The sequence below is a fragment of the Gorilla gorilla genome, chromosome 14 (assembly GCF_029281585.2).
Source record: "Gorilla gorilla gorilla isolate KB3781 chromosome 14, NHGRI_mGorGor1-v2.1_pri, whole genome shotgun sequence".
Lineage (NCBI taxonomy): Eukaryota > Metazoa > Chordata > Mammalia > Primates > Hominidae > Gorilla > Gorilla gorilla.
The window spans coordinates 128,360,409-128,388,075 of record NC_073238.2 but is presented as its reverse complement, the minus strand read 5'-3'; the positions used below and the strand labels follow the sequence as shown (position 1 = coordinate 128,388,075).

The 27,667-nt window shown below is 46.1% G+C and overlaps 2 protein-coding genes across 18 annotated transcripts in view; one reads left to right on the top strand and one right to left on the bottom strand.

The window, feature by feature from the left end:
* TMCO3 (transmembrane and coiled-coil domains 3) overlaps positions 1-17,860 on the bottom strand; it is a 63,520-nt gene extending 45,660 nt beyond the window's left edge. For 7 of the 12 annotated variants that reach the window (XR_010130637.1, XR_002008486.4, XM_019039660.4 and 4 more), the window contains exons 1-6: positions 17,622-17,846; positions 12,147-12,670; positions 9,708-9,887; positions 8,071-8,262; positions 6,337-6,465; positions 4,650-4,742 (exon numbers count right to left, since the gene is read on the bottom strand). Coding sequence is in view for 9 of the 12 variants with exons in the window: in XM_019039660.4 (XP_018895205.2) it covers positions 4,650-4,742; positions 6,337-6,465; positions 8,071-8,262; positions 9,708-9,887; positions 12,147-12,670; positions 17,622-17,775 (1,272 nt within the window). In the remaining 3 variants the exon portion in view is untranslated. Of the gene's footprint in view, positions 1-4,649; positions 4,743-6,336; positions 6,466-8,070; positions 8,263-9,707; positions 9,888-12,146; positions 12,671-13,560; positions 14,163-14,539; positions 14,559-17,621 lie in introns of those variants that run through there. The other 5 variants (XR_010130638.1, XM_055360252.2, XM_063697602.1 and 2 more) reach the window with 5 other exon arrangements.
* DCUN1D2 (defective in cullin neddylation 1 domain containing 2) overlaps positions 16,829-27,667 on the top strand; it is a 37,940-nt gene continuing 27,101 nt past the window's right edge. Inside the window, exons 1-2 of one of the 6 annotated variants that reach the window (XM_055360263.2) lie at positions 16,829-16,847; positions 24,398-24,754. In XM_055360263.2, the coding sequence (XP_055216238.1) occupies positions 24,580-24,754 (175 nt within the window). In that variant the 5' untranslated portion in view covers positions 16,829-16,847; positions 24,398-24,579. The other 5 variants (XM_004054768.5, XM_019039665.4, XM_019039663.4 and 2 more) reach the window with 5 other exon arrangements.

Below are 27,667 nucleotides of genomic sequence, written 5' to 3'. Positions count from 1 at the left end.
TCTGACCTTATTATCTTGTGTTACCCCACATTCCAGCCAGCAGGGCCCTGGGAGCAAGGTGTCCAGACACCACAGTGGGAAACGGCACCAGGAAAGGCCACAGGGGCACAGGTGAGAGTAAGAAGCTTCCTGTTCAACATGGGACCCGTGCATGCATCAGAAACCCCATCTGCAGGCGCGCCCAGGTCAGAATCTGTGGGTTAGCAAACCCCCCAGATGGCTGCCTGTGGGCTGAAGGTCAGGAGGCGCTGATGGGAGGGCCCCTTGGCACCCCCGGCGCCAAGACACATTCTCCTGAAATCCCAAAATACAAGCCGCAGGGTAGGCGCACATGTACGTTATACCTGCCTCACCCAGCAGCCCCTGAAGGGCCTGGAACACCACAGGTGCTCAACAGGTATTTGTAGTTAGAACAGAGAAGATACAAGACAGAAGCAAACGAAACTCCCAACCGCAATGACTTGAGAAACGATCTGGAGAGAGGCAGAAACTGACAGACTCTTAAGAGATCAAGTTTAAGGAACAGTTGAAGTCAGGCTAGAGGAGCGAGCAGCTACAAGGGCGAGAACAGAGCGGGCAGCTTTCCTCAGCACTACGCACGGTGTAGTTTCGGGGCTTCAGTGTTCCAAGTAGTTTCTAATCATATCTTTAGAAGTCCTAAGAGGGGCCTTCTGGCAAGTATTAACATTTCAAAAACCCAAGGAAGTTATTTTCCCACCCACAAGTGTGGTGTGCAAGCTAACCCATGTGGCAGGAGGCTCACCAGTTCAGAAAAGTCACTCCGGGTATCTCAGGCTATTCTAAGGCTTGGCCAGATATTTATACCTGAGTAATAAAAAGGGGAAAATAAACACATTGCTTAATAATGTCGTTTTCTGGGTGGATACAGATCTGCAATCCGAGTCCACAGACTTAGAAAAACAGCGGGATGCCGTCTCCATGAACCAGGGTGGGGCCAGACTCCGACGGCTCCCTCCAGGGACAGCAGCACAGGCTCAGCAACGGGTGAGAGGAGTTGGGACCGGGAGACCCTCGTCAGCGCCAAGACACCCGCACATCTCAGACACAGAAGGAACCCTGCCCAGCCCCACTCAATCAGGTGTCAGCAAGGAGTTTCACAGACGTCTCCTGAGTCCCAATCCAGTGTCCTTCCACGCATCTGACTCTGTCACCACGCAGGGCAGCTGAGCACAACTTACTAACAGAGAACGCCAGCCTCCTGCCGAGCCCCTGAGTCTACACCACCAAGCAGGCACTTCAGAACCGGGTGCAAACCCTCGGAAGCACCATTAGACGACAGCAGGCCTGATGAAGCACGTGCTCACGCTGCTCACAATTACCTCAACCTTACGTTATACAACATTATTTTTTATTTAACTGTGAATACTATAGTGGAGAAAAATACAAACTATGAAAATGCAGAGCCAGAAGACACTGGAGCCTTCTAGATTCCTCACTGTACAGGAGAGGAAACACAGGTTCAGGCAGATCAGTGCCTTGCTGAAGCTCTGCTGCACAGCCAGAACTTCATCCCCTCCCACCTCCCCTAGGGGTTGGCCCTAAATTGCCCTTTGCTGTAAACTTCTCTAAATTACACACACACACGCGCGCCCATGCTGCACCATGGAATGGAGGCCTCGTGTTTTTACGGAGCCTCGTGGGACACTGGTGAGACAGGGCACTGGACAGCCACACCCCCAACCCCCCTGTAACAGGCTCCTCCACAGGCCGGGCAGCCACACGGCCCACTCCCCCTTACCCTCCCCACCCATAACAGGCTCTTCCTCCACAGGCCAGGCAGCCACGCGGCCCACGCCCCCTTACCCTCCCCACCCATAACAGGCTCTTCCTCCACAGGCCAGGCAGCCACGCCGCCCACGCCCCCTTGCCCACGCCCCCTTACCCTCCCCACCCATAACAGGCTCTTCCTCCACAGGCCAGGCAGCCACGCCGCCCACGCCCCCTTACCCTCCCCACCCATAACAGGCTCTTCCTCCACAGGCCGGGCAGCCACGCCGCCCACGCCCCCTTACCCTCCCCACCCATAACAGGCTCCTTCCTCCACAGGCCAGGCAGCCACGCGGCCCACGCCCCCTTACCCTCCCCACCCACAACAGTCTCCTCCACAGGATTAACGGCAAGGATGACACCGCTTTTCCTTAGGACCCAGGAGAGTGGTGAATTCTCTTTAATCATGGAGCTTAGAAATTAACAATTTACAAGAAATATAAAAAGATGCAAAGTACCTGGAGAACACCCTAAAGTTAATTCAGAACACCTTATGAGGATGCCTGTCTTCAGGAGTGTACAGAGGAAAGGGAGAGTAATGAGAAGATGGAAAAACGGAGCTTTTAGTGGAAAAACAGAAAGGTAAAGAAAACAAAAAGTTCTAGGTAAGAGGATGAACTGAGGAAGCAAATGGGAAGAGAGTATAAAGAAAAACATGCCAGTGAGATCAGAGTTGACTTCTGAAAGTAAACACAAGCCTTTAAAAGAAAAGTTTATTTTTCCTCCTAATAACAAAGTATTGACTGCTTACTATAGAAAAATTGGAAAATATGGAGAAGAAACCAGAAGTCATCATGGCTACCCGGAACGTTTCTTTCCCATTTTTCCCCCATGTATTGGTGCTTCTTCTACGTTGCCGCGGTCATGTTCCATGCTCCTTTTTTCCCCAAGTTTAGCTTTCCAACCGATATTTTGCTTTGCTGCTGATGCTCTTGTAACTTTGCAGTGGCTACCTAACACTCCATCGTAGTCACGCCGCAGTTGAACTGACCGTTAGACGCTCAGGACTGGTTCCACTGTTTCTTAAAAATTTACAATGAGGAGGTGAAACCTTTTGTGGGTAAATTTTTTAAAAACTTATGTTTGATTCTTTCCTTTGGAGAGAGACCTAGAAGAACTACCAGGTCAAGGCATATGTACATTTTAAGGCTTTTAGGTCAAATTGCTAGACAGCTCTCCAAAAAGAGTGTACAAATCCAAAGAGCTGGAGAAAATCTCCACAATCTGTACATCGGACAAAGGACTAATATCCAGAATCTACAAAGAACTCAAAAAAGTCAGCAAGAAAAAAACAAACAATCCCATCCAAAAGTGGGCTAAGGATATAAATAGACAATTCTCTAAAGAAGATATACAAATGGCCAACAGACGTAAAAAAATGCTGAACATCACTAATGATCAGGAAAATGCAAATCAAAACCACAATGCAATACCACCTTACTCCTCCAAGAATGGCCATAACCAAAAAATGAAAAGAATAGATGTTGGCAGGGATGTGGGGAACAGGGAACACTTCTGCACTGCTGGTGGGAGCGTAAACTAGCACAACCACTAAGGAAAACAGTGTGGAGGTTGCTCAGAGAACTAAAAGCAGCTCTACCATTTGATCCAGCAATCCCACTGCTAGGGGAAAATAAGTCATTATAGGAAAAAGAGACTTGCATGCACATGTCTAGAGCAGCACGATTTGCAGTTGCAAAAATATGGAACCAGCCCAAATGCCCATCAATAGAAAATGTGGTATTTATATACCATGGAATACTACTCAGCCATAAAAAGGAACAAAAAAGGGGTATTTGTAGCAACCTGGGTGGAATTGGAGACCATTATTCTAAGTGCAGTAACTCAGGAATGGAAAATCCAACATCGTATGATCTCACTCCTAAGCGGGAGCTAGGCTATGAGGCACAAACGTGTAAGAATGACACACTGGACTTTGCGGACTTGGGGCAAAGGGTGGTGGGTGGCGAGGGATAAAAGACTACACATTGGGTGCAGTGTACACTGCTCTGGTGACAGGTGCACCAAAATCTCACAAATCACCACGAAAGAACTTACTCTTGTAACCAAACACCACCTGTTCCCAAAAACCTATTGAAATAAAAAAATTTTAAATTAAAAAAAGAAGGAATACTACATGAGAGGGCTGAGTGATTAGGCAAACCAGACACTGTAAATTAAGTCTCTTTGTTTAAAATGACCAAGTCTTTCATGGAAAAAAAAACCCAAAAATATAAAAAGGGTGTACAGTTGTCATTCTCACGAATCTGGTTCAAGAATGCCTGTTACATCTGACAGTCACTTAAAAACTTTTGCTAAGTCGATACTAGTTTTCCAGCTAGCACTGCAGGCAAAGTGGTATCTGATCTTAATTCACAGGGTGTTTTTGTTACGAACAGTGTTCATTTTACCTCTCCCCACCCTGGCTTTTAATCAGCTACTTTCCTCTTTTGTGCGGTGTCTGGAAAAACAAAGTGTCTTTTAATTAACTCACTTCCAATTGACAAAGTTTTTTCTAGGGTAACACACTGAATATGCAAGCTCTATGACATCTGACCCTCTAACAGTTTCGCACCTTAGAGGGAGCCATCTATTAAAGTTCACACACATTACTTTCCAGACCCTTCCTGAAGTTAGCCATGTGAAGGCAAATTCCAATTCTTCACTGAATTTCTACGCTTTCAAACCTGATATTTTTTATCTTTCTGAATTTGTCCCAAAAATAACATCAAACCGAAATATCATATTCTATTCTAAAAACATTTGATAGTGAATTCATCAACAAGTGTTAAAAGTGTATGAACCAAAACCACATGATGTGAAGCTCCTTAGCTGCAGTAACAGGTTGATGAGGTCCTTACCTTTCTTAGCTTTTCTGGAGAAAATTCTAAGCCAACAAGAAAAAGAGTAAAAAACACCCCGAATTCTCCTAATGTCTCCACTTGCACAATAGACTGAAAAACACAAAAGAAAAACCATATAATTGTACATGTTTAACATATTAAGTATACTTAACTCAACAATCATGCCCTACTATGCCCGGTGGAAGTATCCAAAACACACACACACACACACACACATACACACACACAGAGTAATCACACAGTATACTTCGATTAACCACTTCTCACTTTTGGCTAGTATGTGCTTTGATTTTTATCTTGGTCTATTTAGAATTACATTATTTTCCATGGTTTAGCTGATTTGTTAAGAATTATAATTTTTACAGCATCCAGTTGTATATGTTACCCAGCCACTTCACCTTATTTCTTGGTTTATGAGCACCTTTGCTATTAAGAAAAAGAAGGAAGGAAATTTGTATTTGCTTTTATTTGCAAAGGGCAGGAAGTGATTTTTCACCTCTGGTGTTTTATACTTGAATCACGTGAAAAAGACCTACTCCAAAAACTACACTGAAACAGCCGTTCTTCCCACAGGCCATTCTGCCAAGGCGAGCCCTGTCCTGGGAGCCCCCACATGTGGGCTTGCGGCTCCTCTGCCGGCCAGCTGCTCCCCAGGCCCAGGGTGCTGGACGCGCTCCTCTTCACCAGCTGCGGCTCAAGCTCCTCAGACCCCTCCTGTTGCCCTGCGATCTGGAGAAAGCCCTGGGGCTCCTGGGCCTAGTCCCAGGCTCAACCAGCAGCAGAGGGAAACAGGCTTGGAGGGAGCAGGCTGCACTCCTCCCCGTCCCACCCCCTGGCACGCCTCCCTCCAGTGGGACTCATGGCACCTGCTCTCCACGCTGCTCGCACCCTGAGTGTTGTGGGGAGACAGCTGGAAGCTCGGGAACCTTTCCTCCCTGTCAGAAGTGCCATCAGTGTGACGGGGCCCAGCAAATAGCCCCACTGCCCACTGCCTCGACTGGGGCTAATCAGCTTTTCCATGTGTTGTGAATCGGATGCTGAAAAACAGTTAATGGGCCAGGCAGGGTGGCTCATGCCTGTAATCTCAGCACTTTTGGAGGCCGAGGCGGGCGGATTATGAGGTCAGGAGTTCAAGACCAGTCTGACTAACATAGTGAAACCCCATCTCTACTAAAAATACAAAAAATTAGCCAGGTGTGGTGGTGTGCACCTGTAATCCCAGCTACTCAGGAGGCTGAAGCAGGAGAATCATGTGAACCCGGGAGGCGGAGGTTGCAGTGAGCCAAGATTGCACCATTGCACTCCAGCCCGGGTGACAGTGCAAGACTCTGTCTCAAAAACAACAACAACAACAAAAAACGGTTAATGCAACACTTTGGTTACATTCAGCACGTGAAAGGTGGTCTGAATAACCTGGTCCAGCATGTTACTGGAAATGGAGTCCTTAAAACTAATGGAAACGAGCAGGGGCATTGTCTCCAGTAACACCGCCCCTTCACTAACAGGCACAGCGACTTCCTGAGGGTTCAGAGACTTCCCATGACACCTGAAAGGACATCTCCTTTGAAATGGTTTCTACAAAGCTGGTATCTGCATTAATCACATTCAATACTTTTTAGTCTTCATGAATTCTCTTTTTATATTCTGTTAAACAGATACCAAAACAATCAAATTTTGTTCTTACCTTAATACTATTTAGTCCTGAAGGTCCCAGAAGTACACCACAAATAATATAACCAAACATTGTAGGCAATCCTATGGCTGTACATAGCCAGCCACAAGGCAAGGACAGCATTCCTATGGTAACAATGTCCTGAAGAATACAATAAATAAGAAACAGAAGTATAAGATAACAGTGGTAAGAAGAGGGCTGGCTGGCTGAGGCACAGAACAGGACATAGTTCCCCGATTTCATCTGATGGGAATATGAAGGGTGAAGACAAAACCACCGATTTTCCTCATGCTGAGGATCCCAGAGAAGCTGAAAACATGAAGAGTGTATTCTGGGAATAGATGGAGTTAGTTTTTCATGGCCTGAAGATTACAGTCACCCCTCGGTATCTTTGGGGCAGTAGTTCCACGATCCTCCCCCGCCCCCCAGACCAGAATCCTCGGATGCTCAAGTCTCTGATACAAAACGGGATGGTATGTGCATGTAACTAGCACATCTTCCTGTATACTTTAAAGCACCTCTAGAGTACTTATGATACCTACACAATGGAAATTGTTGTCATATTTTATTTGTATTTTTATTGTATTGTTATTCTTGGGTCTTTTTTCTGAATATTTTCATCCACAGTTGGTTGAATCTGAGGATGCAGAGCACGTGGACACAGAGGGCTGACTATACAGCAAAATTTTTGTTTTGCTTAAGCCCCATAAGAGTGTTCTAAGAATTCTGAGTCCTAGAATTCCACTGAGTTTTCTAATCTGGGAAACTCTCAGTGCTGGTGTTCAAACTGTAATTCATGTGGCTCTGCCATGACGGGTACAGGCAGGAATCTTTAGTGGGTGCTGGCACTGCTGCACCTGCAGCCCTGAAGGTCAGTGAGGAGCAGGATACTTACAGTCTCAAAATCTCTCCCTGGAAATTGATTATTCATTACAAAGGGAGAAAGAATAGCTTTACAGAGACCTCCACCCCTTCTTGGAGGGCACTGACAGAGTCACTCGGCAGCCCCAGCCCTCCTCGGACCCACTCCATCGTGACCACATCTCTCTCTGGCTGGTCCTCTTCCTCTCGCCTGAGACAGCACCATCTTTGAGCCTAGATTCTCTGGCTTGGTTTCTGCTCCTGTACAAACCTCCAGTCTCTGCTGGAGACCTGACAGTATATCAGATCTTGCCAAGCTTCCCTGAGGGGCTGCACCTGTCATGGCCGTGCCACTCCCTCCTGAGTGACCACCCGAACCATGATGCTCTCAGCTTCAAGTACCTCCCTGCATAGCCTTTGTCTAGACCAAGTTCCTGGGAGGAAACAGGTCTGAATCCAGTTCCATCTGGAACGCCAGGCACTGCTGGATGGGTTCTCATGCTCTGCACCCCAGGGCTAAATGAAGCCATATATGACTCCTTAGCCAAGACCTCTCTGCCTTTTAAGGATTTTTAATTTTAGCGAAAACGGTTTTTAGATGACTAAAGCTTTAATCCCATTACAGTAACTCCTAGTTGCAAAGTCTTCCAAATTCTCCAAAACAAAATTAACTTTCATTTTAAATATTAAAGTATCTTATTCCTTTAGAAAAAAAGATTAAGAAATTAAGGGAAGATGCCTCAAATCACAGATAATGTACGGAATTCTAGTAAAATCTCTGTTAGAAGGAAGGCTGTGCCTTGTTCAGAAGATAAAGCTCGGTCATACTGACACCATGAACCAGGAAATAGGGGGAAGGCAGGCATCCATCCCATGACTCACTACCTTTATAAAGTGGTGATCTGCACGTGGGATGGTTGAATCTCTGGGCTTGGTCAAAATATACTGGTTGTTCTGGGAGTCAATCAGCATGCTAAGACCCAAGTCGTCCTCCACTTCTCGTTTTGTTATATTTTGCTTAGAATTGGCCTCTTCTTCCTCCACCCTCAGAACTGCCTCAAAATTGACCCCCTTGACCTGCAAGAATAATAACATTATGCAATTAAAATCCATTAAATGCTTTCAATTTTTGGAGAATGAACGCTAAACAGAAGAATGTTAAAAATATATCAATCAGTGTTCATTAGCAGTGAATTAGGACTTCTTTTTCAGTTAAAGAAGTAATTTAAGAATGGATAGGTTTAGGATTTCTGCTACTTTCCAAGATCTACTTCACCATTCTTTCAAGAAATTCATAGCCCTTAAAATACGAGTTCTCCTCTAATTCCATAACTAGTAGATTTTAAAACAACTTGTTTCTTCTGCTCTATTTTTATTCTCTCTGCTTTCTTCTCTAATCTTATTCTGATTTGTTTTTATTACCCAACCTTTTTGTGAGTCCTCAAGACCCACAGTCAATTTTCGTCATCAGTCCCACTTTTTTTCTTAGAATCTTAAACACACTACAACAAATGAGCAGCCTGAATTCCTGCTTCAGAGATGAAGATCATTTTCTGTAAGAAGTTCAATGTTCCCCTGTTACAGGTGCTCAAACCAGAGCGACTCCATCTTGAATATGAGCAGGGTAAAATGAGGATGAAACCTACTGGGCTGCATTTCCGGGACAGGCATTCTTAGTCACAGGATGAGACAGGAGGTCGCCAAGACTGATATCACAAGATACAGGCCACAAAGACCCCGCTGACAAAACAAGATGCAGTAAAGAAGCCAGCCAAAACCCACCAAAACCAAGATGGCAATGAGAGTGACCTCTGATCGTCCTCACTGCTCACTATATACTAATTATAATCCATTAGCATGTGGAATGACACTCCCACCAGCGCCATGACAACTTACAAATGCCATGGCAACATCTGGAAGTTACCCTATGTGGTCTAAAATGGGAGGAACCCTCTGTTCTAGTCAACCGCCACCCCTTTCCCAGAAAATTCATGAATAACCCACCCCTTGCTTAGCATGTAATCAAGAAATAATCATAAAAATAACCCACAGGGCTGCTCTGCCTATGGAGTTGCCACTGTTTTGTTTCTTTACTTTCTTAATAAACTTGCTTTCACTTTACTCTATGGACTCGCCCTGATCCAAGAACTCTCTCTTGGGGTCTGGATTGGGACCTGTTTCTGGTAACACCCCAGTAGATCAGCATTAAACCCAACTGTCCAGGCCATCCTGAGACTAGAGTCCCAGAGTCCCAGTGTCCCAATCCATCTGGCCTCTGGAAAATGCAGACAAGCTGCTGAGGAGGGGAACTGACTGTCGGTGTTAAAAATATAAAAGGAAAATAAAAGATAATTAGCTTACTTCTACAAGACCAAATTATTTTCTCTACGACAGAGAAGCATTTTAGTTTGTCTTCATTTTCAATCTACACTAAAAACATACACGTGAACAATTTCAACAACATGTCTTCTGATTAGTGAGTGGCTCAGGAGGTGAAGAAGCAGCTGTTCTGGAACGCTTACTGATTTATTGTCGTCAAAAGCATGTTCCTCTATCTCTTCCTCCAGACGATCCGCTGCCTTTCTTACGTCTTCAAGAATCTCGTCAAGCATGGATAAACTTTGGTTTTGATGTTGCATATTTTTAAGGGCTTCAGCTTGATGTTTTTCTGCTGCCAGAAGTTCCATATACTCTGTTTCTTCCTATTCATTTGTAAGAAAAGAAGAGTGAGATATAAAAAGAAATAAGCTAGGACATGACTTTCTTAATCAATCCTCCTGCTTTGTCAAATGTCCCTGTTCATATGTCAATAACTTAATTCTGGTCAGCTAGGGAAGTCACGTGTCCTAGTTATTCAAACATAACTGAGCTTAGCCAAATGTTTAGGGAAAGGTTTTTGTGTACGTACATCAACACATGTAAGAGACATTTGTTACACAAAAGTAAATGTAATCTCTGTAGGTCATCCATTCACACAAAACTCATTTACTCAACAGTGACTGTGCTCCAGGTCTATCATGTGTGTAAGTGCAGCGGTACTTTAAAACCAGATGTGAGACCTGAATGTGGAGCTACTATCTAAATTCAATGCACAGTCAAATTCAAGTTACAAGGGAAAGCTGTTCCAAAACACATGTAGAAACCAACAGCATTAATCATTTGAAGAACTGATGGGTGATGCTGGCAATATAATTTAGTAATGTATTTTACACAATTATATTTAATCAATAATCTTACTTTTAAACATTCATTCTTAGCTAAAGGGGTGGGACAAGGCCAGAGCAGAGAGGACCAGAGCCTAGAAGAACATCATCGCCTCAATTACTAAGTAGTCACGAGACATCATCTGATGCCACTGACAAAGAGCTGCAGGTCTCACACAGCTGCAGGTCTCACACAGCTGCAGGTCTCACACAGCTGTAGGTCTCACACAGCTGCAGGTCTCACACAGCTGCAGGTCTCACACAGCTGCAGGTCTCACACAGCTACAGGTCTCGCACAGCTGGAGGTCTCACACACAGCTGCAGGTCTCACACAGCTGCAGGTCTCACACAGCTGCAGGTCTCATACAGCTGCAGGTCTCACACACAGCCGGTCTCACACAGAGCTGCAGGTCTCACACAGCTGCAGGTCTCACACACAGCTGGTCTCACACACAGCTGCAGGTCTCACACAGCTGCAGATCTCACACACAGCTGCAGGTCTTGCACACAGCTGGTCTCACATAGCTGCAGGTCTCATGCACAGCTGCAAGTCTAGCACACCAAAGCAGACCTGACACACAGCTACAGGTGTTAGCACACAGCTGGGGCCTATCACAGAGCTGCAGGTTTGACTGACACACAACTGCAGACTTGACACACAGCTGCAGGTCTATCACACAGCTGCAGGTCTGACACACAGCTGCAGGTCAAGCACGCAACTGGAGGGCTAGTATAGCTGCAGGTCACCGGCACCTGGAGGATCTCAGCATAGGAGATAATAACTAGCGTATGTTAAAATACTGTTGATACGTTATGAAGTGTGCATACCGGGAGCCAATGTTACTCAAACTCGTATTTTTTCTCTATAATAAAACCACCACAAATCTGGACCTTACCAATGTATCTTCACGTCTCCACTGTACACAGGGTCACAGCAGCTCATGCGCATATCACACAGGCAAGACAAATCAATCAGTGTTATTGAAAACCTTGATTTATACATTTGCCTGATAATCATATTTCTCTCCCCCAAAATATATTTTGGTAAAGAAAGTTTAATGTCTGTATTTTCTCTAACGTTTATGCTGTGTAATAATATCACAGGTTTTTCTATGAAGATGACGTGATACTTTATATATTTAAAGGGCTTGGCATGATGCTTGGTATAGCAGAGGTACTCAAGAAATGATGGCTTTAAAAAATGTAAACAGCTAATACAACATCTGATACAGTAATTTCAGAAACTTCTCATCATTTTAAAAGCATACTTGGTCAAAGTCCTTAATTCAAATGTATATATTAGTTTAAAACTAATTTTAGTATTTTTATTTTCGATATATGACACTGAAGAAAAGTCAAACTTCACACTAAAAGGAACTCCTGTCAGAAACTCAGCAAATGTTGATTTAAGTCATATTTATCTTTGCATCAGTTTACTAGTACAACTTGAATAACTTTTTGAATTACCAGGGGATTTCTCTATAGAGAAAAGTATGAGACTGGCTCCTTCTAGAAGTAAGAGCTACACTATTATGCAAAAGGAAAAGATTCTCCCTCACATGAGAGATTTTTCTAGATGCGATTTCCTGTGAAAGACAACACCTGAGCGACATCAGCAGCATTCACGCCTTCCCTTCCTGTCTGCTCCCCAGCTCCGTGTGGGCTCTCTATAGGATGAGGATGTGGGCACGCACTCTCCCTCTCTCTTCACCTCTCTCTCCCTCTCCCTCTCTCTCTCTCTCCCTCTCTAGGACTGACCTTTATTGCAGCCTCTCTCAGGGCCTCCAGGCGCTGCCGGCTGCTCTCCTTCATGTTCACGACATCTTTGTAATCCCCCTGCAGGGCTCTCTGCAGTCCGTAGACAGCTTGGAAAACGGAATTTTCACTTTCATTCAGCTCTTTCTGGAAAATTTCAAACGTGTGCACCTGAAACAGTTTCTCTTCATCCGACAGGCCCACGTCTTTCTCCACTGCTCCAATTGCATTTTTCAGTTTGTTCAGAACTGCATTCTTCTGACGGAGAAGCCCTGAGAGCTTCCTGCAGCTGTCCCGGACCCACTGCCGGCTCTGCATGGTGGCCACCCCTCGCCCGCGGTGCAGTTTGATCACACGCTGCGCCACCTCCTCGTGCTCCACAGCCTGCACCGCCCAGGGAAGGACGGGAAACAGCACCCAGAAGAAGCTTCTTCCCAACACCTTCATGATCCGGGTCCGGAGGGCAGGGCACAGCAATCCACGGGTCTCTGCCCCACTGAGCTTGCATGTCAGACACACATTTTCAGCTGAAAAAGAGTTATTGTCACACATAGTTAAACAATGATTCACTACTATTGATCAGAGTATTAAATAATCAGCTCTGGAAAACTGACACCTTTCTGAAGAAATTCTCATTTTTCCTAGATAAATATCAACATCTGAACTATTTATTTCACTGAGATTAAAACCAAATACTGAATGTTGATGTACCTTGTACGGTGCTTTGTGAAGGGTTGAGATGATTAAAGGTCAGCTACGTCTTTACAGAAAGGATTAAAGGTCATTTTTTTGGGGGGGACGCAGCCTCGTATCTCTACCAACTCTACCATGTGCAAAAGACATTGACCAAGTCTATTTAAGAGAGTCCATGTTGGTTGTGCACGGTGGCTTATGCCTGTAATCCCAGCACTTTGGGAGACCAAGGCAGGCAGATCACCTGAGGTCAGGAGTTCAAGACCAGCCTGGTTAACATGGTGAAACCCTGTTTCTACTAAAAATACGGGCCTGGTGGCGCACGCCTGTAATCCCAGCTACTAATCGCTAGAACCCGGGAGGCGGACGTTGCAGGGAGCCCAGATCACGCCATTGTACTCCAGCTTGGGCAACAACAGCAAAACTCTGTCTCAAACAAACAAACAAACAAACAAACAAAAAAAAACAAAAAAAAAACCCAGAAAGTCCATGTTATCGAAGCCCAGAAAATACCATCAACTTCCCCTCACAGGTCAGTGGGTTGCTTGGGGACACCATGCTCAATGTCACTCCAGAAACGAAATCTTCTGAGCTACTGTTAGCTCTGCGGGCTTCTTAAAATCATTTGAAATTTTGCCACATTTCCAAAGTCAGTCTACAGTCAAGCGCTACCAAGATGTCAAGAATTGAAAATATATATATATATATATATATGCCACAATACCTAGATCTCTAGAACTTTTTGTTATCATCCCGATTCAGTCTCCTTCTCTTCCTTTCTTTAGGAATACCTAAAACAATATATATTAATTTATCCTGGCAAGGCACCGCACAGACAGGAACCTGCTTTCTGAACATTACTGCTGGGGGAATGAGGACGGTTTCAGTGCGGCTGTAGCCGTGGTGTCCAGGTGGTGATGAGCAGCGGTAGGGCAAGGCACCCAGACAGGAGCACTGTTTAGAAAGCAGGTTGAGACAGCGGCCAGCAAAGGTCACTAAGGCAGAACGAGCTGAGAGGCAGGAAACCGAGACCGTGGAAGGAAGGAGTAACAAACGTAGAGTCAGTGGAATTTGGCCACTAGGAGATCACCAGTCACAAGTAGCTATCCCAAAAAAGGCAACAAAACCAACACCTACCACTCACGCAGATTTACGGTTTAAAGGAAACAACAACAAAATATTAACCTAACCATTCTTCATAGCAGCATCCAATGGACTGTTACTCAGGAATTCCTACTCAACCGTCACATATTACAAAGATTCCCCGACCTGGAAACCTGGTTACTAAAAGATGTATCTATATATCCATACTTTCATTTCACTGCTAACCCAAATTCTAATTGGTTTAATCCAGTTTCCCAGGCAAAGTAGGTTAGATGCAGCAAAAGTAAGGGCAGCATTTCTGGAGGCACCATTCTGCCCAAACCATGAAATGGCAGCCACAGAAAGAGACAAACCTTATGCAAAACAAACAGGAGAACTCAAAAAGCCTGGAGGCCAGATGACTCGGTGAGGGCTCAGCGACTGTCTGCACCCCAGCAGGTCCTGAAGACAGTACTGTGTTAGACAGCAGTACTGATCAGAATCACACGCAAAAGTCACCAAGAAAAGACTATATTCTGGTTAGAAAGTGTTCAATTTCAGAACATTCTTGGAGACTGACTCCCAAAAGGAGAAGCACACTCCACGGAGAATTCACTTACCTAGAACAGGTAACTTCCTAACAAGATAGGACAAATGATAATGTGCTGTTCCAATCACTCAATTTTATGTTAGTTTCAATACAACTTTAAGTACACGTGTACAACTTTAAGTACACATTTACCACCTTAAAAACAAACAATGAGGCAATCATTTAGTCATGCCTAGCCATATAGCCGAGCTGTTATTTTAATGACTCACTCAACTGCTAAGCTTCTCTCGGTTGGTCCAATGGAGCTAAATAAATCAACAGCTACTTCACAAGTGAACTTTTAGTATTTTCCAGAACCAAGACAGAAATCTGAGATGCTTTGCTTACACTTCCCAGTTTCCCCAAAAGATCCCAAAAAGTGATTCTTTGATGGATTTTATGCTTCAGAAAAATAAGTTTCAACACAGCTCATGTGTGAATGACACCTCTATGTTCATTTCTGGTTCCTTCCTCAATCAGGTTCCTAAAATTAGTTGTCCCTCTAAGGGAGCTATAATTTTTATGAGAAACCTTTGAGGATTTTAGTTGTAGTTATACTAAAATTTCCCACTGAAACATACTCATAACATGAAAGTGAAATTATTTATGGACCCTTAAAATACAAATCACCTTTATTCAAACTCATTTCATTTTACCTTCAAACTTGCCTCCAAAATCCTACAGACTACTAAATTGTAGTATGTTTTTTGAGCAAATTAGTAAACATCTTTAGCTGTTCTAATTACTAAAAAGACACTTTGGATTCCTGTAATGTGTTTTTTTTGCTGTTGTTGCTGTTTGAGACGGAGTTTTGCTCTTGTCACCCAGGCTGGAGTGCAGTGTTGTGATCTCAGCTCACTGCAACCTTTGCCTCCCGGGTTCAAGCAATTCTCCTGCCTCAGCCTCCCAAGTAGCTGGAATTACAGGCACTCGCCACCACACCCAGCTAATTTTTGTATTTTTGGTAGAGACAGTATTTTGCCAAGTTGGCCAGGCTGGTCTCGAACTCCTGACCTCAGGTGATCCACCCACCTCAGCCTCCCAAAGTGCTGGGATTACTTTTTAAATAATGAATTCTTAGAATTTCTGCATCTTGAGCTATTGATACACATAACAATGCGGATGTATCTCAAGGCTGAGTGAAAAAAAATCTCAGTTTTATTGAGAAGACACACAGGTGTAGATTCACACTCACTAGTGCACGTATAGTTGGTGCAATCTCAACAGGTCAGGGGATTTGATCAAAGAAAATTTCCCACATATACTATGGTTTTGCAAGGTGCTACCATTGGAGAAAACAGGGCAAAGGCACTCTGTAGGATTTCTCTGTATTACTCCTTACAACTTCATGTGATCTACAACCATCTCAAAATAAAAAGGTTTTCAAATTCTACCTAAGGCCAGGTGCGGTGGTTAACGCCACTGCTGTATTACGACACAATTATCTGTATTCCCAGCGCTCTGGGAGGCTGAGGTGGGCGAACTGCTTGAGGTCAGGAGTTGGAGATCATCCTGGGCAACACAGCAAGACCCTGTCTCTATTAAAAATGAAATAATTAGCCCGGCGTGATGCCCCCTGTGGCCCCAGCTCCTGGGGAGGCTGAGGCGGGAGTATCGCTTGAGCCTTGACCAGCCACTGCACTCCAGCCTGGGCGACAGCAAAACTCTGTCTCAACAACCACAAAAAAGCTTCAGAATATTTAAGTCAAGGCCGGGCGCGGTGGCTCACGCCTGTAATCCCAGCACTTTGGGAGGCCGAGGCGGGCGGATCACGAGGTCAGGAGATCGAGATCATCCTGGCTAACACGGTGAAACCCCGTCTCTACTAAAAATAAAAAAAATTAGCCAGGCGTGGTGGCGGGCGCCTGTGGTCCCAGCTACTCGGGAGGCTGAGGCAGGAGAATGGCGTGAACCCAGGAGGCGGAGCTTGCAGTGAGCCGGGATAGTGCCACTGCAGTCCAGCCTGGGCGAAAGAGTGAGACTCCGTCTCAAAAAAAAAAAAAAAAAAAAAAAGAATATTTAAGTCAAGCCTGTAGGAGAAAAAAACCACAAATATTTCACAAGTAATCCAATCATTAAGACACTCCTTTTGAAAAAGCCGGTAAATAAGATAAATTTGGAAGACAGAATAATCAGAAAAACAGGCAGTGAATAGGGACCCGATACGCAGCGGTCTTGCTTCCCCCGCGCAGGCGTCCACACCCTGGGTCATGGACACCGTGAGGAGCCGTTAGGAGTCACAAGAGGGGCGCCAGGGACAGGGCTGCATCTCTGCGGCCGTCCCTGGAGGCCCCGAGTCCACCCGGGCGGCCAGGGTGGGAACGCAGGTTCCATTCCAGGTTAGAACGTGGGCCTCAGCGAAGAGCGCCTAGGCAAGGCCTGGAGGAGCGGGACCCCAGGCCACACAGACCACCCGACCTCGGGAGACAGTACCTGCAAGAGAAGGGGAGCCCCGGGGAGAGAGAGAGGGGAGGTGAGCCCCAGGGAGGGAGAGAGAGGAGGGGAGCCCCAGGGAGGGAGGGAAGAAAGGAAGGGGACCCCTGGGAAGGGAAGAAGGGAATGGGAGCCCCGGGGAGAGAGAGAGGGGAGCCCCAGGGAGGGAGGAAAGGAAGGAAGGGGACCCTTGGGAAGGGAAGAAGGGAAGGTGAGCCCCTGGGAGGGAGAGAGGGGAGGGGAGCCCCAGGGAGGGAGGGAGGGAGGGAAGGAAGGGGACCCCGGGAAAGAGCCCCGGATGGACGGGCCCGGCGCTCACCGGGACGCAGGGGTCCGCGCCCGCCCGTCCGGCCCGAGCATCACCGTTCCGCGGCCTGGGCCGGGCTCTGAGGCGCCAGGACCCGAGGGGCGGAGGGGGACGCCGTCTCCCGCCTCGGAGCGCAGCGCCCGAGGGCTTCCCTGCATCCCCTTCCCAGGCGGGACCAGGGAGGCCGGGAGGCCGGGAGGGAGCGGCCGCCGCCCTGCCCAGCACCGCCCCCGCTTAGCGAAGCCGACCCGCACTCCCGCCCAGCCGCAGTCACGGCCCCCTTTAAGAGGCGGGGCGTGGGCGGGTCCCGTCGGCCGCGGGCGGCGAAGGGCACGTCGGGAGGTGGAGTTCCGTGCACCGACCCGCCGCCCACCTCCTTCCAAGAGCACTTCCTGGCCGGCGTGGGGCCTGGCTGCCGCAGGTTGGCGTTGGACCCCGCAGGGGCGAGCCAAGGCCCTCGCAGAGGGCGGGACGCGCAGGGGCCGTGGGGCGCGAGCTCCCGTGGGGCCCCGGGCGGCGCTGAGCATGCCGGGAGTGGGAGTCCCCGCGGCCGGCTCCCGGCACTGCCCCGGAGCTGAGGGCCGCGGCCGTCCGAGGACGAGGGCGGAGCGGCCGCCGCGCCTGCGCAGAAGGCCGGGGCCGGCTAGACGCGGGCGGCGCGGGGGAGATGGTAGGTGGCCCGGCGTCGCCTCTGCCCGTCGGGGTCGGGGTCGGGCCCCAAGGTCGGCGCAGGCGGCGCGCTGGATGTGGGAGGCCGAGCCCAGCAAGCTGCGCGGGGCGTTCCGCGTGGATCCGAGGGAGGAGCGCGCCGCGGGCCCGCGAGCCGGAGCGGTGGCGTCGGAGGCGCGGGACCGCGGGTTTGACCCGGAGCCGCGAGGGACGACAGGGAGTGAGCGGAGGGCGGGGGCCGGGAGGAACTGTAGGGGCCTTGGGGCAGGGGCCGGGGCCGAGCGGGAACCCAGGCCGGGGGCTTCCCAGGGCGGCTCCGAAACGGGCAGTCGAGGCAGGCGAGGGCTCGGCTGCTCCTGCGGGCGTCTATGCAGATGCTGAGGCTGTTGACCAAAACAGCGCAAGGAAGGAATCCGCGAGAAGCTCAGATTCGCGGGGGAGGCCCTGCTGCCGGGAGGGGAGGGAGAGGCACAGCGGGGCCCTAGCGCGGGCTCTAGCCGGGAGCTGTAGCGTGGCTCTAGGTGTGCATCTGTGGAGCTGGTAGAGTTCTGCAGCGCAGGAGGGAGGCTGCTGGAGGTTCACATCAGTTACTTTGAAATGTGGTGGAAATGGTGATGGATGGGATTTGTTCAGTCCACATCGGTTCAGAGGCCAGCAAGGTGCTGCTGGGTGTGACTGGTGCTGGGCCAGGCATGATCTTGGCGTTGAGGGAGTTGATGCCCCAGCAGGGGAGACAGGCACCAGATGCACAATTGTTTGACCACAGTTGGGACAAGGGCTAAGGCACGGGTTCCAGGAACCTGCAGGATGCGGGTGTGGGAGTGGTGTCAGATGCTGAGGGTGTGAGTTGAACTGTGGAGACTTTTTCTGGAAATTAGCCAGAGAAAAAGTGAGGTTCCGGGGCAGCCGGCCGTGTGCGGCTCCAGGCAGAAGAAACAGAATGCACAGACGCTTAGTGGTAGGCGATGATGACGTATAGGAGCTGAAAGATTGTCCTGGCTAAGGCACAGAGAGCCACCGGAGAAGGGACACGGTAACGTGTAGAGGGGAGTGGAGGGTGAGGACAAGCTTCAGGATGGGAGAAGAGCCACAAAGGAGACTGAGAGGGGCTGGTAGGAGAAACCAGGGGACTAGAATGTGTCGAAACCAAGAGGATGGAGTTTAAAGGAGGAGGGAGCCATCAGCAGTGCTGAACAAAAGAGCAGCTGAAAAGATCCCACTGACCGCAGCAGCCGAGCTTTTGTGACCTTTAGGGGTCACTGCGGAGGCCGGGCTGGAGCGAGGTAGCCTGAGTTAGGATGCACACCTGGGCAGGTAGAGATAGCTTGCTCCAGCTTTTAGGAGGACAGAGGCAGAGTGGACAGGAACTTAGTTTGGGGAAAACTTGAACATGTTCAGGATGCTGGAGAGGAGCGTTCCACTGCTGCCGAGGTTGGAGATCCAAGAGCAGGGATGAATTTAACTCCCCCTCCCTCTAGCATGCTGTATACCGAAACAGTGAAAGTGATCCATAAACTTACGTAGTTTATTCGATCAACATGATTGGCCCGCCAGCCCCGGGTAAGTTGACCCTAAGGACATTTTAAGAGTAATTTCTTTCCATTTTACATATGGGTATCCTTGGTGCCAGATTATATGAGTCATATTTCACAAGGTCACAAAGTGTTTGAGACTTTTTTATAGTTTAGAGATTTTTGCTGTTTCCACTGGATTGTCCAGATTTTTATTTCAAGAATTGTGTACATTTTAACAGAAATAATGAAACCTAGAAAATGCTTTCCCCCCACCCCATGTACACACTTTAAAAGCTGGCCTTAATAATTTAATTTGCATGATGTGGTAAGCCTCAGTGAAGGTTGTGAGCTTGAAGGGCGGCCCTAGTTCCAGTGTATCCACCTTGATTAGATTGACCTGGGTTCAGTCCTGTCTGGGTGCACTCGAAGTTTCTTGCCAACGTCTGGGCCTTTGTTAATTTGACCTGGGTTCAGTCCTCTCTGGGTGCACTCAAAGCTTCCTGCCAGTGTCTGGGCCTTTGTTAATTTGACCTGGGTTTAGTCCTGTCTAGAGGGACTCGGCTTCCTTCTCTCCCCTGTAGTTTTTTAGTTGACGAGCCTTTTTGTTTCCTAAGAAGCTTTATGCCAGTTCCCTTTTTCACAAGAGGTAACTTGGGTCTCTCAGTCACTTTTGGACATGAAGCACCTAGTCTTTAGACTTAGCTATCGATCATTGCTTTAATCACTGTTATTTTATGGAGAAACCTGTAAGGGGTGACATCAAATGATTGCAGCTTTGTTGACTGACCAGAGGCCTGTTAATGGACTAAGCCTAGACCCCAAAGCTTCTCTTGCTCCTTCAGAACCAGTACCTTGGCACCACCGTGTGGTTCAGGGTTTACTGGAGTATCTTGTGACATCAGACAATTTGAGTAGATTGCAGGGGGCTCTTCATGTTTCTGGATACCGACTTCTGTCCACTCTGTAGCTAACAGTAGTGATTCAAAGCCACTTTGAATGGCCTGGATCCATGTGCTCCTGCATCTGTTCTTCTAGAGTTCCAAGAAATTAGGCTGCTGGTGTAATGGTGTTGTCACACATTAGGGGAGGCTTCAAGGGGTTATCGGCAGGAGCTCAAGATCAGACACCATCATATCTTCCAGATTTGCACATTCCAGATTTCCTGGTGTGGAGTCATCAGTTGTGTAATGCTGGTTAAATAATTCAGTCGCCGAAGAGTATATTAGTCTGCTGATTGGTCTTGGAGGGTCTGAGGGTACAATGTTGAATTTTTTTAGGTGAATTTCATATAACATAAAATTAACTATTTTAAAGTGTACAATTCAGTGGTGTTTAGTACGTTCACGAATTTGTGGAACCACCACCTCTATCTAGTCCTAAAACATTTTTGTCACCCCGAACGATAACTGTACCCATTAGCAGTCACTCCCAACTCCTCCCTTGCCCCAGCCCCTGGCTACCACTCACCTTTCTCTCTATATAGATGTGCCCTTTCTGGATATTTCATATAAGTGGAATCGTACACTGTGTGGCTGGAATCGCACACTGTGCAGCTGGACTCGTGCACTGTGGCTGGAGTTGTACACTCTGCGGCTGGACTTGCGCACTGTGCGGCTGGAGTCGTACGCTGTGCGGCTGGACTCGTGCACTGTGGCTGGAGTCGTACACTGTGCGGCTGGAGTCGTGCGCTGTGTGGATGGAATCATACACTGTGTGGCTTCTTGTGCCTGGTTTCTTTTACTCAGTGTCAAAAGTTCATCCATGTGGCATGTATCAATACTTCATTCCTTTTTGTGGCGGAATTATGTTCCGTTATATGGATATAGTAAATGTTGTTGTATAACCATGGCAGAATTTTTAAATCTAGCAATGATGACCACTTCCATAATAAGGGTGTCATGGCTGTTCCTGGTGGTGGACCATTTTGGGGGCTGCACTTCTGTCTTTATCCTAAGGTTTTTGAGGTAATTCTTGGCTTTGCTCACCCTCCCTTGGGAAGGCTGTCAACTTCATAAAAAGACTCTAGCTGTATCTTTTGTCAGCTTACTGTCAGAGACTATGGGATCTGCCTTAATTTAGCTAAATTTGATCTTACCAGAGAATACAGCCCTGAATTTTTTGTTTAGTTCTTTTCAAAAGCTCAGTTTCAGGAAATAATGTAGTGAATATGTATTCCATTTATTCCTCTAGAATCTAGATCGGGGTCGGCAAACTACAGCCCACAGGCTAGCTGTCTGTTTTTGTAAATTGAGTTTTATGGGAACACAGCCTACGGCTGTCTGCTTTTGCAACAGACCCACAGGCCTGAGATGGCAGAGATGGCTGCTGTCTGGAACATTAAGAGAAAGTTAGCTGAGTGAAGCCTTCTGACTTCTTCATCCGTTCTTAATCTGAGTTCTACCTTCCCCTTGTGAGGACTTTGCAGATGGGCTTAAGCCATCTGTGAAACCCCTGAAAGTTTATGCAAAGCTGCCTGCACGTGTGAGGTCCGTATATGTTTTCCTGGAGGGCGGACCTGTGACTCCTCAGATTCCAAAAGGGATCCAAGACTCCCAAATGCTCAACACTCATTGTTCTGAGTAGCCGAAATGTTAATTGCCTAGCCTCACCTGAATTAGCCGCTCTCTAAGTGTTTAGTCTCAGGAGTTCGATGTGGTTTTTGGGTTTCTTTTTTGTTTTCTAACTTTTAGGTTCAGGGGTACATGTGCAGGTTTGTTATAAAGGTCAACTGTGTGTCATGGGAGTTGGTGTACAGATTATGTCGTCAACCAGGTACTAAGCACAGTAGCCGGTGGGTAGTTTTGGGATTCTCTCCCTCCTGCCACCCTCAAGCAGGCCCTAGTGTCTGTTGTTCCTTTTTTGTGTCCACGCCTGCTCAGTGTTCAGCTCCCACTTACAAGTGAGAACATGTGGCATTTGGTTTTCTGTTCCTGCGCCAGTTCACTTAGGAAAATGGCCTCCAGCTCCATCCATGTTGCTGCAAAGGACACAATCTGGGTCCTTTTTATGGCTATGTAGTATGCCATGGTATATATGTAGCACATTTCCTATATGTTTTTAAGAATGATTGGAACCCCAGTCATTCTTAAATGAGAGTTCTTGTTTATGTGGGTAATAGTCATCAATATTGACCGTATTAGAAATTAAAATAGTATTAAAATATTTCTATAGTTAATTAGCAATAATAAACCCATTACATTTTTGCAAATATCTTAATGTCTGGCTTGATAAAAGATAGGCTCTCGAATCTCGTGTTCATTCCTGTGATATCACAGGCCTTGCAGCCCACGGAGGCCTCTGCTGTGCATTTTGTGAGAATGAGAGTGAGCAAGGCTGGTGGCGGCTTAGGAAGCTCGGGAAGGTAGTTCTGTGGGACTCCTGAAAGGCCTCAGGACCCAGGATCCCAGATGCGCACAGGAGAGTACGTATCTGGACAGCGTTATCTTAATGCCTCTGCAGAATCGTCCTCTGGTATTTTGGCATCAGCATGCTTTTTGATTGCCTGTCTCAAAAAAAAAACAACTTCTGGAAGCTGGCTCTGCTGTACGTGGTTGGCATTTTGGTGAGGAATTGGTATGTGTGAGGGGACATTGAACTTTGTGAGGAGCCGCAGAAGACATTTCCCTCAGGTTTTAGGCCAGAAGGGTCTGTATCTGTACCACTTCTGAGCTGCTGGTAAGGTTTTAGATCTTATGAAAACAGATTTTCCTAACTAATCGTGTTTTCTTTGCTGTGGCACTGGGGAAGCTTGGAGCCTGATTTCCAGCTCTTACGTGTAACAGGCACGTCCTTGTACTAATGGCACCCCTTCCTTATCCACACCTTGTTATCCTTCTATATACTTTTGTTAAGTTACGTCATAAATCATTCCATGTGTTTTTATAAGTTGTCTCATCTTTATTTGAACAAGATTGAGTATAAATCCTTTTGAGTAAAAAATTTCCTGCTTATGTTATTGTGTAAAGCATTTTTGTAAAACGTTAGCATCCAGTGGATTCTAGGGTCTGTTTGGATTTAGAGAAGTTAGTGTATCACTTTCTTTTCCAGTGTTGCTTTTATCAGGTTACTTTATTTATTTATTTATTTATTGAGATAGAGTCTCACCCTGTCGCCCAGGCTGGAGTGCAGTGGCACGATCTCAGCTCGCTGCAATCTCCACCTCCCAGGTTCAAGTGATTCTCCTGCCTCAGCCTCCCAAGTAGCTGGGACTATAGGCGCATGCCACCACACCCAGCTAATTTTTGTATTTTTAGTAGAGATGGGGTTTCTCCATGTTGGCCAGGATGGTCTTGAACTCCTGACCTCAAGTGATCCGCCTCAGCCTCCCAAAGTGCTGGGATTACATCATCAAGTTACTTTAGATAAGTGGAAACTCAGCCCTCCTATATCTGGAAGTGTCAAGATGTTACTTTGTTTCATTATATACTATATATAGTACAGCTACTTGGCAGTTTTGTTATTTATTGCCTGCCCAGAGCCTCTGTCCTATTTTTTCATTTTATTTCTGTCTGGTATACAGAGGCATTCTTGTTATTAGTATTATTGTTTCCATTTAATCATAACAGGCTTTTTTGTGCCTGCTTGTGAAACTTTTATAAATTACTTTTAACACTATTCTTAGTTATTTGTGTACATTTTCATCAATGTGATTCTGTGATTTAAAGTGGGAAAAAAAATCTCCAAACCGCACAGCCTCTTCCCATTCATTAAAGCCTGAACTTTATTGAAACCAAAGAAGACTGCAGCTGCGACCCCCGCTGGTGCCGTGAGGTCCTTGCCCTGTGTCCTCAGAGGCTAGATGTGCATTACAGTTACTGAGAATTTTAGAAAAATGATAGTCACACTTCATGCAGAGTGAACTGGATAGAGATCAGAATGTATTTTGTATAAAATGTTAATTCTCATAATTTTTGAAGCTTAGACTGCCTGTTTGTTACAGTATAGATGCTGTTGTTTCCATTTTCAGAAGACTGTGCAGTCTTTGTAACTGATGAAGAGCAAGGCTTTGTCTCTAATTCTGCCCAGTTAAAGTGCAGGCGTTAGGCTAAAGCTGGGACAAACCTGGAGCGGCTTCATTGGCTTTCCTACTTCTTTTGCATCCCAAAGCATAAGCTTAAATCGTCTCAGAAGGACAAGGTCCGCCAGTTTATGGCGTGCACTCAGGCTGGCGAGAGAACTGCTATCTACTGCTTAACGCAGAATGAGTGGAGACTAGACGAGGCCACGGACAGCTTCTTCCAAAACCCAGACTCGCTCCACAGGGAGTCCATGCGGAACGCTGTGGACAAGAAGAAGCTGGAGCGGCTGTACGGCAGGTACAAAGGTAAGAGGAGACTGCAGCAAAGCCGGACGGATGTCGGCCTCCGCGAGCGGCCTGCGCGCTGCACTTCCAGGGTTCTGGTGCCGCGGCAGGTCTCCGGGCTGCCGTTGCTTCTCCTCCCCACGCTCAGCGCTCAGCTGCAGAATCCACTTGCTTCTGTTTAAATGGGGCTGGGACTGTGATTGGTGGGGGTGGGGAGGGCGAGAGGAGTGGAGTCAGCGATGGGGCAGGGCCAGGCCCGTGCCCGCTTGTTCTGTGCGGTGAGTCTGACGCTGCACAGCCTGTCAGGGAAAAGCTGCTGCTGGGAGGCTTGGTGTCTTGGCGTGACTGTGTCTGTTAATACAGTATTTTTTTCAAGCACTTCTATTTAGGCTGAAATATTGATGATGAGAAGGTTAAGAACAACACCAAATCATAAAGATGATCTGAAGTGAGGGGTAAACCTTAGTGTTTTCCTTGCCCGGGTAGTGGCGTGTCAGCCCTGAAATAGCTTCAGTGGTTAGAGAGGCTTTGGGAAAAGCTCGCAGCAAAGAAACTTTTTGTTGCAGATTGTGATTTTTATTGACATCAGTGCTTGGATCGGAGCTTCTTGTCAAAATGCTTCTTGTCAAAATGTGCCTTGAACTAAGACTGCCGTGATGAGCATACGCAGATCCACGCCCCTCTGCAGGCTTTAAATTTCATGTCCAATGCAGAGGGACAGGCAGCAGTCTAAGAGCTGACTTATTTTGCTTTTTCTTTCTAGCAGTTTTTAAGGCTAAGTTTTCTAAAACTTTAAAACAAAACCAAGCCCTGACTCTCATTTAAACAAGTGTTAGCCCAAATATACAATAATTTCCTTGGCTTTAAGTTCTTGTTTGTTTGTTTGTTTATTGTTGTCCGTGTGTGTGTGTGTTTGTGTGACGGAGTCTTGCTCTGTCACCAGGCTGGAGTGCAGTGGTATGATCTCGGCTCACTGCATCCTCTGCCTCCCACATTCAAGCGATTCTCCTGCCTCAGCCTCCAAAGTAGCTGGGACTACAGGTGCATGCCACCACGCCCAGCTAATTTTTGTATTTTTAGTAGAGATGGGGTTTCACCGTGTTGGCCAGGATGGTCTCGATCTCTTGACCTCATGATCCACCCGCCTTGGCCTCCCAAAGTGCTGGGATTACAGGCATGAGGCACCGCACCCAGCCAAGTTCTTGTTTATTTATTACTTTCATTTTTTACTTTTTAAAATACTGTGTGTGTGCTTTAGTCTTTCTTTTTAGGTCTGAAAAGTGGGTTGAAAATTGCTTTAAAAAATCTTGGCTCAGAAACATAGTCAGTGGTAAAACAAACCAGGTTTGTACTTATTGTAGTTCCCAAAGAATGAAAATTGTTCTTAGTTAAGCTTTAGTCTACTTTAAAAATTTTTGGCTAAGTTAATTGTTGAGCTAATTTTGCAAGTCATATGCTGATTTTTATGCAGATTTTTAAAAGTTGTTTAAATATATACAGCAGCCTTTGAAAAAATACTTGTGTATAAGTGGAAAATTGTGTCTTTGGGTGTTATTGAAGCTTCATCCCTTCATTATTATTTAACTTTATTCATGCAATTATACTCAGTTAAAGTAGAAACGTGGTACAATCACTTTAGGCTCTAAAAATAAACGTAGTTCTAAGACTGTTGACAAGTATAACATTGGTTATGACATTAACATATACAAATGAACAAGGACTTGCAAAATTACTTGAAATGTTGAACACGGTTGTAATGAAATTTACTGAGATGGTTTATTAGCTCAGGGCATTGTAGATCAATATTTCTATTCATGAAGTATAGAATTAGGAGATGGAATTGAATAAGGTGATAAGTGGGGATTTTTTTTACAGAACCTCTGTCCCATAAACTATGCTGAGGTTGTTTTCTCCCTGATATAAGAGAATAGAGTTAGAAGGATGTTTATGGCTTTCTTCATTTTGTTACCAATTTTTTTTTTTTTTTTTTTTTTTTTTTGTCACCCAGGCTGGAGTGCAATGGCATGATCTTGGCTCACTGCAACCTCCGCCTCCTGGGTTCAAGCAATCCTCCTGCCTCAGCCCCCCTAGTAGCTGGGACTATAGGCGTGTGCCACCATGCCCGGTTAATTTTTGTATTTTTAGTAGAGACGGGGTTTCGCCATGTTGGCCAGGCTGGTCTTGAACTCCTGAGCTCAGGTGATCCACCCGCCTCGGCCTCCCAAAGTGCTGGGATTATAGGCGTGAGCCACCGTGCCCGGCCACCAATTTTTCTTTGGTAACTATATATATGTGGTAGTATACTACTTAAATGACCAAAGTTAAATTTTGTGTGAAGGGGAAGAAAAGTTTATCATACCTAATCTTTCTTTGAGCAGAGAAGCTACAGGTTTTCTACTTTTACCTTCTAAACCAACAATTTACCTACACATTATGATAATGTGATATAATCTTGTCTGAAATTACTAGCTTTAGTGAAGTCTTGCTGGGATGCCTTAAATATATTTTACTGTTTGATTTTCTGATAAACAAATGCTAAGTTCTTTAATTTTATTTCTAAACTAGAAATAGGGGGTCGGGAACCTGAATTTCTAAGCTATTAAATGTGGATACATAAGCTAAATGATTCTGAAAAATAGTTATTGTCCAGTACTTTAGAATTAGCAAATGAAATCACTTAAGAAAAACATCAATCATTCATTTACTTTGGCAGAGTTGTGATAAAAACTCAAGATATTGTAAATACTTTATCAGTACAGTATCTTTTATAGCAGTTTGCCTTTGGGTGAGCTAAATTTCTGTAAACTTAAATTTTTATTTCACTTTAGGGAAATTAAGTTTTTCTTAGTGAACAGATCTTCTCAAAAAAAAATTCAGTGATTTTTTTTTTCCCTAAAACCCAGAAACCTAGATTTTAAAGATAGGACCGTTTTC